This window comes from Morone saxatilis, unplaced genomic scaffold (assembly GCF_004916995.1).
Source record: "Morone saxatilis isolate NCDOM2014 unplaced genomic scaffold, NCSU_SB_2.0 Contig14, whole genome shotgun sequence".
Taxonomy (NCBI): domain Eukaryota; kingdom Metazoa; phylum Chordata; class Actinopteri; family Moronidae; genus Morone; species Morone saxatilis.
Window position 1 is genome coordinate 19,089,066 of NW_023339696.1, and position 13,116 is coordinate 19,102,181.

Below are 13,116 nucleotides of genomic sequence, written 5' to 3' on the forward strand. Positions count from 1 at the left end.
GGAGGGGGCGGGCGGAGGGATGGAGAGGGGAGGGGTGTTTTTACAGCTCCAAGCAGAGTGCATGATAGGAAGCACACATACTGTTTCAATGTGTTTGGTGTTACAGAGAGAGGGTATTTAGATCGCTCCTTGTGCTCAACATCATTCCAGCTGCTCACAGGATGTGGGGAAGTAAACGGGGGTCAGGTTGGGCTGAAGAAGGGTGAGGGAGGGGAGGTCAGTGGAAGGCTAGAGAGTATTCCCTCCACCCCAATTTGAATTCAGTAAAGCCTGTTAGTGCAAAATAAAATACCTGTCTACATATTTAAATGCAATAAGTCCCAACAGCAGTTATTGTAATACGATTTTACAGGTTTATACTGTCCTAATCATTTATAGGACTTTTTCCTGGAAAGAAATAATTTGGTTAAAAATTAGGAATATTCTCTCAATTTAAGCCCATGTATACCTACCAATTATTTGTAATTTATTGTACTCAAGACTGTCTCTCTTTGCCCTATAAGTAGCACCAAATGACATAGTAGTTTTAGTAGTAGGAAAACTTCCTTAGAAATAATTAGGAAATTATAGACTCCAGCGGCAACATCTTTGCTTCGTTTTACATCTAATACAGTCTGAGTATGTTTTGCTTCTGTATACTGCGATATCCGACACTTTGAACTATCTGTTGACTCTAATTATACAGTGGAGCCTCTAAAGAGGCAGATCTGTTACTGGCACCTGCAGAAGTGTGAGACGATACTTCCTACACATCTTTTTTACATTTCTTTCCTTTCACATTTGATACAAAACAGGTTTGGGTTTTTTTTCCTACACCTGCACACGTTCTCTTTGCTCAAATAGATCATGTACCCTCATCCGTCTTCCTCCTCCGGCATTGTCTTTGACCCCATCTCTTGACCCTTTGAAACCTTCCTTATATACCTCGACCCCTGGCTCAAGACAGGTTAGATCTACAAGCAGTCATTTTGACCCCTACCCCAAAGCACCCAGGGAACCAGCGCACAGCCAGGCTGCAGCAGGCAAAGAGCAGATAGGGAAAAGGTGGTGGAGAAAGATGTGCACGCTCTCACCTATGTACTGTCCATTGAAATAGCCCTCACAGTCACAGTCCTCTGTAGGGAGGCAAGCAGGGAAAAGAGGGGGTAAGCACAGGGTAAGACACCTGGAAGAGTTAAGGAGTAGGGGGCAGGTGGAAGAGTTAAAGAGGGTGGGCGGGCCATGGGCGCTGGAGGGAGGGCAGGCGACAGGCAGCAGGCAGGCAGACAGGCGAGAGTGGAGGAGCGGCCGAGAGATAATGAAGGCAACGGCCTCTAACAGAGGCTTGATGGAGAGATTTGACATTACGAGACGAGAAAGGAGAGGAGAGAAGAGGAGAAGAGAAAGGTGGCTCTCCTTCATTTGGAAAGGAGCCAGCTGTGAGTCGAGTCTCTGTTATCCACACACATGTAAACAAGCCTCAACTCCCCAAAGACGCACAGCTGAGGTACAAACTGCCTCACATACAGAAAGCTACACAACCACAATTCGAAAACAAAAAGAAATGTTGATGGCTACATCTAAATTCTGTCCTTTCATCAAATCTAATGTGTGACGTTGTGCACTAGAAAATAGAGAAATGATGGGTGGAGAAAATAGTCATATAGCACAGAAACGGGAGAGAACAAGATTAAAAACAGCAGCTGAAAATGCAGCAGAGTAAAGATGAGGAGGGGAAAACAGAACAAAAGATAATATGGACTGAGGATGACGCAAAAGAAAAGCTATTGTTATCTTTAACAACCTCTGCTTGGTTGGGCATAAGTCTCCAGGGATGCTGTTCTGCCTGCACATCACCTGGTACACATACACACACACACACATAAACTAGGCAAAAAAATCTCTATTCTGGTCTGGTGCACAGCAGCAGGAGGGGAGGAATTAAGCTGGAAGCAGTAAAAATCCCAAATGCACACCCCACTAAAACACACACACACACACAGACAGACACAGACACAGACACACACACACGCACGCAGAGGCTCCGAGGCCTCTATAAACATTTCCAATGTGTGTTTTTGTGTGAGGACGTCTGTGTGTTCTAGAGGAATGGTGTTTGTTGCTGATGTACCCACCTTTATCACATCCTTGGTCATCTGATATAGTTTGCAACAAGGAGAAACAGAGTGTAAAACATTAGCATCAGAGGCGGTGAAGGACAGGTCGTTCTGGTGTAAGATGGCAGATAAAAGAATTAGATTTGGACATTTATGAAATGAGGATTTGCAGATTTTATATTTGAAGAGATTGTTTTTTGTGGTCGTCAATGACGTCACAGACGAGCCAGGGGTGTGTGTGTGTATGTGTGTGTGTGGTGGCGGCGGGGTCCACATTTAAAGAGTCCCTGCTGGGATTTAGGGGAATTAATCAGTGAGCTGGAGGAGCGTGGAGGGAGGCCGAGACAGGAGAGTTCCTGCGGGCTTGCTGCTGCATGGCGTAGCAGGGCTAGCTGCCATATTGCTAATCTCTTGTTGTCTCCCCGTTGACTCAGGCCTAATCGGATCGCAAGCAGCTTACGGGCCACGAAGAGCCACCACTCGCATTACCCACTCACCTGGCCGCTTACACGCCGCCTCTATAGTGTCATGTGAGAAAGTGAGAAGTGTAATGTATTGCTGAGGCTTTGTTTCTCAGTGGGCGCAGCTTGTACACACTGTCTGGATCTGCTTAAGCCCAATTGCTCACTGGCCAGATGGACCAAACATGAAAGAGATTAATTCATATCTGTGATCCCTCCCACCGTCTCTGTGCCCCTCCGTCTCTCCCTCATCCCCTTTTAAAGCATAGCAGCATGGAGAGGACAGACAATGAATGCTAATGCCTCTGAGAATGCCAATTACCAGTAAAAAATGTCAATAAATGTCAATAAAAACATTGCTGCATTTATCCAGTGGACATATTATTGTCCTATAATGACAGTGAGTATGTTAGTGTGGAGAGGAGAGCTGATGGTGAGAGATGCTGCAGGTAGTAAACTGTATTCATGAAACAATGCAGAAAGATGCAGTGGAATCCTGGAAAGCAGAAACTTACAGACAGGCTTTTTAGGGGATTTTGGATTCGGGAGCGTGCCCATTTTCATCCTGTAGGCCAGTCGCCTGGAGGAAAGTGCGGCAGGACAAAGAGTCAAAGAGGATGGAGGCAGGAAGAGAATCATCAGGTCAGAAATACACAGTGAGCGAAAGGCAGGGAGGGAACGTCAGAGAGGTGGAGCAAAAGATTTAAATAGAACACTTATGAACATTATGAGACAATGGGCCAATGGGTACAGACATGTGAAAGGCCCCCCACCCTCTCCTACGTAAGAGTAAGACAACCAAACTGAAAGAGACAGCAAAAGGCTACAAACGATGTGGTTGGTTTATGTGTCTTTGTGATTGTTGTGTGTCACTTTGCAGTCATTTTGAGTCTTCCTGTGGTTGGTTGATGTCTCTTTATGGTCACTTTATGTGTCTTTGTTTCCATTTATGGTCAATTTGTGTCTCTCTATGGTCGTTTGTGTCTCTTTGCAATCATTTTTTGTTGTCTCTTTTGGTTGTTTTGTGTCCATTTGTGGTCGTTTTTGTGTGCCTTTGTGCTGGTTTTGTGTCTATTCACAGTCATTTTGCACCTCTTTGTAGTCATTTAATTGACTTTCTAACAAGGAACAGTCACTTCAAACAGAGGCTCAGTGCCTGGTAGGCCTGTTTGGGAACACAACACTGTGTGGTGTCATGCTGCATTTAAGACATTCTTTCTGATTACTCATTGTAGTTAGAGCTCAGCAGGAACCAACGACATCAGCAGAAATGTGTTATTTCATCCTAAACATTTATTCAACCTACAAAACACCGTATTAGGGCTTTTCAGAGCTTGGCTACCCTCTGACCTGTGTCTTTCTCTGTGTTTAAGCTGTGGTTATTAATCCAGTAGACGCTGCAGTGTTTGGCAGGGGTCTCCCTGCCTGCTGAGATCATCTTACTGACAGATTACGACACCAACAGTAAAGGCATTTGCCTATTCAAGGCTGCGTTTTCATTTATTTTTTCCACACTGCTTCGATGCTCCATCTAATGATAGTTGACCCCTGGATGTGTGTGGAACACATGAATGTGGATTTAACAGATTACAAATGGCTGGATAAAATAAATATCAGCACTGTGTGGGTGAGCCGTACAGTGCTGGCGCTGATTAGTTTACACCACAGGTTGTTCATCTGAAGTGTGCGGATGCATGATGTGCTACCCGTCTCCTCCTGGGTGCTCTCACCTCTCCTGGAACTGTTTGGAGGGGACGAGTCCGGCCCGCAGGTTGCTGTCTCCCACGCGCTTGGCCTGCCACCACGTGGGGTCGTCCTGGGTCACGACCTGCAGGATGTCTCCCCGCTTGAAAGGAAGTCCCGCTTCTTGGCAAGGCGTCGCTTTGTCTTCCAACGGGATGTAGTCGAACAAGGCTCTCACGTACACCTAGAATCACAAACAAAAAGCAAAAAAACATGTTTAGATGAATATTATTGTAAACATGGACAAAGCTGTTTATCTGAGTTGCATGAACCTTTCACTCACACTTCACCTCACCTTGCTCTCCTTCAGTCGGTCCTCTTCTTTAATGGCAGGGATTATCTTTAGAGTGATGGAGCCCTGGGACTGGGACTAGATCACAAATAGACAGAGTAAGCAGGGGAGAGAGGATTGCGATTGTAGCCTCTAATTAAAGACAAACACCACTTAAAAAGCACCCTGAGGTGGATTAAATCTCTTTTAGTTTACCACTGCTTCTGTCTGAGGCAAATACAGAGAACCCTGTTTATTATTAAACAAAACATGGGCTGAGCATTTCAGTCATTATCCAAAAGAAAAACCATGAAGTATTCAGCATTCAACAGATTGAACGGATGCACATGACTTTACTGTCATGCAATTCAAAATACTACTTTATAAAACATAGTACGGAACTGATGCAATAAATAATAAATAAAATACAACAGGAGCTTCTGACTGTGACAGATACATCAGTGGGTTTAGACACTTTATAGGCATTAATGGTGATGGCATATCATTTCTCTTTTTTTAATGGTATAATGGTGATTCGGCACACAGACTGAGTTGGACTAAGAAATTTAGTTTTTTTTCTGATCTTTGAGTCACATTGAGTAAAGTTTAGGGTATTGCGCCGCCATGCTCGGATGTTGATGGCAAGATTCTTCATTGGCATGCATGAATCATACAGTAATATTAGCCTAAATTAACACATGATATGTGATGATACAGAAAAATATGAATGCATGGCAAAAAATAGCATTTTGTGAATATTGTAAATTTGAGCCCCCCAAACTTCATAAATCATGCTTTCAGGGCGGCTTATGCCTTATTAAGTGGAACCAAGCTCCCCAGAAGTTTGCACCCTGTATAAAATACTTTAGAAAAAAAAGGCCTGATTTAAACTTTAAACTTTGATGAAGTTGGATCTGATTCCTTTTCCACTTATAATTACTAATATTATACATACTGTACATGAATACATAAATATGATATAAGGGGCTTCTCAGAATCTATCCTGCTAACTCTTATTTCCATTGATTCGACAAGTAAGCAACACCGTTTTCCTTAAACTAAAAAGTGAAAATTATACACATTGAAATATTGATCTTGAACTGAAAATGATGATTCATCTGGAAATATATTCTTGAAACTTGAAAAAATCTTGAAAATTTTTTGTGAGTTGATCTACTGTATGCCAGCATTTCTTTGAACACAGATATTACAGCAGAACTGTCTCACCAGCAGCTGACTGATCTCATCGGGCCTCTTGTGGATCACAGAGACTCCGTTGACCTCCCTGAGTTCATCTCCTACATGGACCAAACCTGCGAGGGGGAGAGACGGTAAATGAATGCGCAGACCCGATCAATGACAATCAAAGTGTTTTCACTGAGCTGGGTCTTTGGGGTTTATCAGACGTATCTCAACATCAGTATCGTTGTCAGATCCACAGATACGGGCTGCCTCCGTCTTCAGCTGTGATCTATTTAGCTGCTGCCACAACATTGAAATCAAAGGCTGAGAGAAGTCAGATCAATACACTTATTCCCTCAGGACAGAGCAGCACATAGCAGACACGCTATGTGCAATCATACATATATGATGTATTCAGCAGACGTACAAAGAGACTCAGGCTAATTCTGAAATCCTTCTACAGCTCCTGTCTCCACTAACGAGAGCTCTTTCCATCACTTGACGCAGCAAGAAAACGGAGGAAGACATAAATGATTAATGGATACACTGATTGGTTTACTTTCCCAGCATGCATGTTTCTAAAGCCAACACACATACACACACCTGCAAGTGGCAGATATTTCCATGGTAACGCCCATGAAAGGATCTTTGCTGAGTCTATATGGTGCGATTGATTCTCTGGGGACTCGAGGAGAGCTTTGGATTTCAGCAACAACCGCAGCATCCCTCTCATTTCTCTCCTCCTGCTGCATCTCTCTCTCACTGTGGCTTTGATCTCACTGTCACTAGAGTATCAGGTTTTGAGTTGTTATCCAATAAACATATGCATATTATTTTGTGAGAGTATTTCATTGAAACGGTCACACTGCTTTAAAAAAACAACAAAAAACAACAAAAAAAAAAACAGGAGCCTCCTGGTAGCTCGGCTTCCTGAGTACTGTGCCACATTACTGCAATGTGCTGGCTGTCGTCCATACAGGGAACTTTTTTTTTTCTTTCAGTCTTTCCTATTTCTTGATTTATCTATATAGCAAAAATGTCCGAAAAGGTCATCATAAACATTAGCCGCTGATATTTAACGTGGTGATTTGCACATGTGGAAGAGTTTGAAGGGGCAAACAGATGAGCACACCTGTACAGGTCCGTGGTTCCCAACCTTTTCTGCTTGCAACCTCTTAAAGGACCAGTGTGTGGAATTTAGTGGCATCTAGCGGGGTAGTTATCCCTCTCTTCACCCTCCCCTTCCAAGCAAGAAGGAGAAACATGCTATATTATGCTATATATATAATTTCTGCCAATAGATCCTCCTTAATGTCACACACTGGACTAATAGCAAATCAAATATCAGGCCTGCGACACTCGTCACACGGTGCAGGTGTCCGTAAAATGTAAGCGGAGCTGCAGCTACAGTGGCACGAAATCACGTTCTCCGTAGTCAATTTTGTAGGAATTCCTGGGGGGGTTTTAAAGACCCCAGTGTGTAAGTTTAGTGCAGCGGACGTAATTTGGGGGGGGGACACCCAGGGGACATGTCCCCCTGGCACTTTTTTCCAAAAGGCGCGTTTTGGTCCCGTGCACCTTTTTACGCGTCCAATAAACAATGTTACGCCTATAGTAAACAGAGACAGGTCAAGGCACTAGACCAAAAGCGGAAGCCGCTCAAGCTGAAGCCTAGTCTCCGACTTGTTTAGACCGATGAGACCATATATACAGTATATATTATGTATATATGGTCTAATGGTTTAGAGCCCGCCCACCAAGCTCCTCCCCGACTTGGCTCTGCCCGTTCTGTGTTGTGATTGGCCGTCCCCGCTGTCACTCCATCCTTGCTTGCACACGCGGTCTGCTAAGTTGCCAGGAGTCCTTATTAATCCTGTCACTGTACAGTTGCCGTTTGTTCTGGCTGGTCGCCGTGCAGCTAGAAGGATTATAATTATCAGCAGCTTGTCATTTACATTAACTGAATTTTTCAGTTCATTTGAATCGGTGTCGCATGTGCGTATGTGCGTGCGTTGAGTGAAGTTGACTAAGCAAGGTGAAACACAGAATGGGTGATAAATGATTTGTTAGCATGCTTTAGCAACTCAGTAAAACCTTAAAAAGTAGCAATAAGAAAACTAGAAAGAACTACCTAGAAAACACAGTGAACTGAAAGAGGTTAGAGTTTTATTAAAAATACTTGTGTCCCCCCCACCTTTGAAATCAAAATTTCGTCCTCAATTTAGTGGCATCCAGCGGTGTGGGTGCATTGCATGGAATTCCAAACCATTTCATTAAAATTATTTTTAAAGCCCTTCAGAGGTAAGATGATAAACTATTTCACAAGAAATATTGTAATTTTGTGTTGAATTAATTTTTGTCCTCATTTCCTTACCTTTTAGATTAATTCCACTCCCTCTTGTCTGTGTTGGGGCCCTAAGGTTGAGAACTACAAGAACAGAAAGCCCAGAGGGACAAAGACAAAGAGAGAAGTATAATTTACCACTTCGGTCAGCTGCACCTCCTCTCATTATCCGAGCCACGATTACTGCCCCGGTGGCGTCGTCCCGCCTGATGGTGGCTCCCTGGAGCACAGACAGAATATGATCATTAACAGTAAAGAGCAAAGGTCTCTGTTCTCCTGCAGGCTCTTATGTTCTCTTCTCTCCTCTCATCCATCACAACCCACCAGAGGCTCCTTGTTCTTCACCAGCCTGACAATCTTCACCGACTCTTCCTCCAGCTCGTCCTCGAAGTCGTCCGGCAGCGGCGGCAGCACGGGGTCAAAGTTCTTCTGAGCTACAGTGTCGTGCACCGAGAGAACGGCCTGATGGGACAGGAAATAGACGTGCTGAGATTACAGTGCTGACGTTGTGCGTGCAGAGAGCGGCCTCTGACATCTGCCAGAATCTGTGAGCAGCCTCAGAGATGAAGTGACAGTCTGATGTTGGGGTAAATAAAACATCTGATAGGAGAAACATCCTCATGAGTGTACACCAGCGCCATATCTCGTCCTGTGCATTTACCTTGAGATGTGGTGATGTCAGCAGGTGCAGCAGCTCCTTCTCCTCGGTGCTCATCGGTCCGCTCTGCAGCTCCTCTGCCACCTGCCCATCATAAAACATACATGAACCGTGAGCCCTGGCCCAGGGTGAACCTCTGCATGTGTATACCAGTAATGACCAGTGCCATTTACTGTGGAATAAATGCGGACAGATACACAGACGTGCACATAGCACAAGATAAGTAGCGAGCAGCTGAGGTCAGCAGTTTCTCCCACTGATGACTGGTGAGAGCGAGAGAGCAGCAGGATATGGAGTTTCATTAGATGAGCAGGATGATTCAGCACTTTGAGAACATTAAAATTCACTTTTGATACCTGCGTTGCTTCTCTGTAGGAGCTAACTCATTGTGACTGACTGCTGTGCCCAAGTGGAAAAGTAATTTGGGGTGTGTGTGTGTGTGTGTGTGTGTGGGGGAGGGTTTTGTGTCTGTATGTGTGTGATGAACTTACGTCCTCTGCCAGAGAAGAGGCACTGTGGAGGACGGGTGTTGGACTCTGTCTCTCGTACTGTCTCAGCTTCTCATGAATCTGTAACACAAACACAGATTTACAGTTTATTAGAGGAGAGACTTTCATAAAGGAATGCAGGTTAAATGACCAGTGTGTAAGACTTAGTGGCATCTAGCGGTGAAGTTGCAGATTGCAGCTGACTGAACATCGCAGTATTTGATGACCTGGGAATGAAAATGGGTGTAGGAGAAACTACGGTGGCTGCGAAACTCGAAAAAAATGTGAAAGGCCCCATCTACAGCGAGTGTTTGGTTTATTGAATTGTTTACCTCCATGCTTACTAGCTACCAGTCTTCTTCTTCCCCACCTTTGTTTGTGCTATTGTTCCTGCTCAGTGGAATAGTATGAAACAATAACCTTAAAAACTTCATGCTTTTGTGTGCAGAAAAACAAGAAGCACTAAAACCTGCACAAACCTTGAAATGTATTATTGTAATGAAATTTTTGTTAATTTCAGTAGGTCATTAAAAAAATACAGAAGACATTATCAAATCAAACAATCCTGATCTGAACCGAGAACTAAATATTTTTTCTTCCTTTCTAAAAATATCACTGAAATTCATCTATTTTGAGATATCTCCCTAATTAACAAAACAGCAATTAACAAAAGGGAGACACAAAAGTACCTACTTGATAGAGGACTATCAAGTAGGTACAGACAAGGAACAGACAAAATTTCTACTTAAAATGGCCGGTACGGGGGATGAATACATCAAAACGAACCCATCAGCTAGATTGATTTGTGTTTTTTTTTTTTTTTATCTGTAAACACTATGAATATAGAAGGAATACTATGAAACCTTCTAAGAACTTGTATGTCCAGAGTGTTTCTCTTCTTAGAGTGTCTTTGGATCATCCCACAACTGCTGCCTATCACAGTCTTCAAAAACAACTGTCCATTGGATGCCTCTAACGCCTAAGTGAATGTAACAGTACATAGCTGCATTTTAGATCTACATGTAAATAATGATTGTTGCTCATGGAGTCTGAAGGAGTAATAACCTTCATGAGGTATCCCAAGCTCTTCTCACTGAAGACATCTTTGAGGAAGACCATGTCCTCTTTGTGATTGGCATCGGGACGCAGCTGAGAGGTCAGCAGGGCCAGCGTTTCGTGTAGCCCTACAGAGGGGAGGAATGAGAAAACCAATCATGTAGATTAACATGAACAGATGGAACACGGCGAGCGTCGAGCAGTATGGACAGTATGTGTTGAGCATCCGTGCCAATTCATCTCACCCGCTCCTGCTGTGAGGACTGGCATGGCTTCTTTCATGGGTCAGTGAGGTGAGGGAGGGAAAACCTGGCAGGAGGAGAAAGAGAGAAAATATAATCTCCATACAGATGCTGACGGTTCACTTTCTGAGAGATCTATCTCACTATCTGGGTGGATTAAAAACAACTTCCACTTCTCACAAAAAGGTAAAAAGAGAAGGGCAATGTGTTTGTGTGAGCATGTACGACTGATGTAAAGGCATCTGGAGACCTATGTACAGTTATTATAGCCATATATCATCTTCTTGTAGACTCCATGCTATAAATCCAGGCTGCATTTCCCATTTTGCAGTGTAGTGACCTCATCTGCGAATGTGTAGGTGTGTGTGCGTATGTCTGCTTGCATTATAGAGCTGCGCTAGTAAGATAAACAGTCACAGCTCGTACTATTAATCACACAGACTCTCACCGCGCCCTCTGAGCCCTGTGTTGGTGTGTAAGAGAGCAGGAGAGTGGGATAATCTGGCATATACCTGTCAGAAAAAACGACAACACTGCGTCATACAACTCTAGAAATTCATTTAACTGTAGGATGTACTGTAAGCCATTTCACATGCAACTATACAGTATACAGTATGAGCTGTGAGTACGGAAGAGAATAAAAGACTTTTGGGAATTTATATTATTCAGGAATATACACTGTTAAACTGCTGTTGAGAAAACTAATGATTTCAAGGGAACTGTTGTCACGAAATTGATTAAAAGATTCAAACTTAAGTTGACAAAAATTGTCAACCTGTAATGTTTTGTTGAGGTAATTTACTTTTATTCTTAAAGAAAATATATTAAATTATTAACAGTTTTTCACTTGAATTAGTTTTCAGAACAATTTCTGAAATACAGATTTGTTTCTAAAACTTAAAAAGATTTGTGTTTTTCTTTAGGAGAAAAGTCAAGAGTTTGAATTCGACCTAAAACTTAAATATTTAATGACAACAGCTACCTACAAAGTATAAGTATTGTAAGTATAAGTATAGTATAGTGTAAGTATTTTGGAACATAACAATACAAAGTAGATCAGTGAACTAGTATCAAGAATAGAGTCTGCAGCCTCTTTGACCTAATGCTTACATAAGAGGTGGAGTTTTGTCTGTCCTATCTTTACTTGAATATTTATTTTTCTGACAACTCTTTATTATTACCTTTTATATTTGTACACAAATACCTGTACTCTCTACTTAAATTAAAAACAGGCTCATTACTTTAGTTTTTATGCGTTTTAGGGGAATTATCAATTTTTACTCAAGCAAAAGTACAGATACTTCATTAACAAGTTAGAAGTGTTATTTTTCTGACTTTTTTTGTACTTGGTTACTTTCCACCTCTCTTTGAAAGTGATTTAAATGTCTTTATGTTCTTAAAAACAAAACAAAGATAGCATAAAGGGCTAAACAGGATGTTAAAAGATTTTCTGCAGTACTTACACAATGTAAAACCAGATTTAACTCAAAAATTGTTGAAACTGATTACATTGAAAACATCAAGTAAAACCAACTTAATTATATTAAATATAATAGTAGCTTTAGTAATTTTAAGTGACACCAACTTAATTTTGTCATTTTCATCTGTACTGTGAAAACAAAATATCTATTAAAACATACTTAATCAAGAATATTTTTTAACTTACAAAACTGAGTTTGTCTTACTTTACTAAATTTAAATATAATCCATTTCAGTTGTTTTTTTGTTAAAATACATTGCATTACAGGGCAGTACTGTACAGTAACTTTCCATATATTCAAATGCTGAGAGATCTATGAGAGACTCAAAGATTCAGTCGGCTGAAGCGCTGCACAGACTGTCAGATTATCGCAGCCCCTACCGATCGATATCCCTGTCACTCCACTCAATATTCTGCATACTTCCTCCCACTGGAAACACAAATCAATAACATAAACCACAGACTCCATCATATCACTCTATGGTCCAATGACGAAACAGCAGAAAAACACCACAAAGCCAAAACAATACAAAACAAAGCTGCAATGAAGAGTTGTAAAATTTTCAGTTATTTTATCACTCAAGCTCTGCCGGAGGAGTTTGGATTCATAATACTGTTGTTATGTCAGACAATACAGAATAAATAAGCAGGTAAACATGGGCTAGTCTGTCTATGTCTACAGTACAATTGCATTATATAATCACACACCACTGACGCATTTACTCTAGTGAAATATTGACAGAAATTGTATTCAGACTGTTTAGAAAAGAGGCAGAGGCCCATTTGCTTAACCTGTCTGTCGGTAGGCGTGTGTCTACTTTGTATGTGTAAAATAAACATAAGATTTGTAAGGGATGTAGTCAGTATAGTGCTGACCCTATGGATGCCTGCCATAATGATGCATCTATTTATATGGTGCATTACCTTGAACAAAGACTGTAGAACTTATAGCAATAAATGTACATGTTGTTTAGTTGTAACTCCATGTGTGGTTGGTTAAACATGTAGATTTGTCTTTGTTTTGTAATGATAGATTTGAGATGTTCCTGCAATAACTGTTCAAAAAGTTGCTACAGAAAGAGACAATCAACAAGC

General features: G+C 41.9%; 1 protein-coding gene across 1 annotated transcript in view; it reads right to left on the reverse strand.

Moving 5' to 3' along the window:
* mpp3a (membrane protein, palmitoylated 3a (MAGUK p55 subfamily member 3)) overlaps positions 1-10,608 on the reverse strand; it is a gene marked incomplete at its 3' end in the record, with an annotated part of 15,258 nt that extends 4,650 nt beyond the window's left edge. The window contains 12 exon segments of the mRNA XM_035654355.1: positions 1,074-1,115; positions 2,115-2,135; positions 3,073-3,137; positions 4,288-4,484; positions 4,596-4,670; positions 5,799-5,884; positions 8,236-8,317; positions 8,422-8,559; positions 8,759-8,839; positions 9,247-9,324; positions 10,309-10,427; positions 10,545-10,608. Of these exon segments, the coding sequence (XP_035510248.1) occupies positions 1,074-1,115; positions 2,115-2,135; positions 3,073-3,137; positions 4,288-4,484; positions 4,596-4,670; positions 5,799-5,884; positions 8,236-8,317; positions 8,422-8,559; positions 8,759-8,839; positions 9,247-9,324; positions 10,309-10,427; positions 10,545-10,581 (1,021 nt within the window). The 5' untranslated portion in view covers positions 10,582-10,608.
* Positions 10,609-13,116: the final 2,508 nt, after the last annotated feature.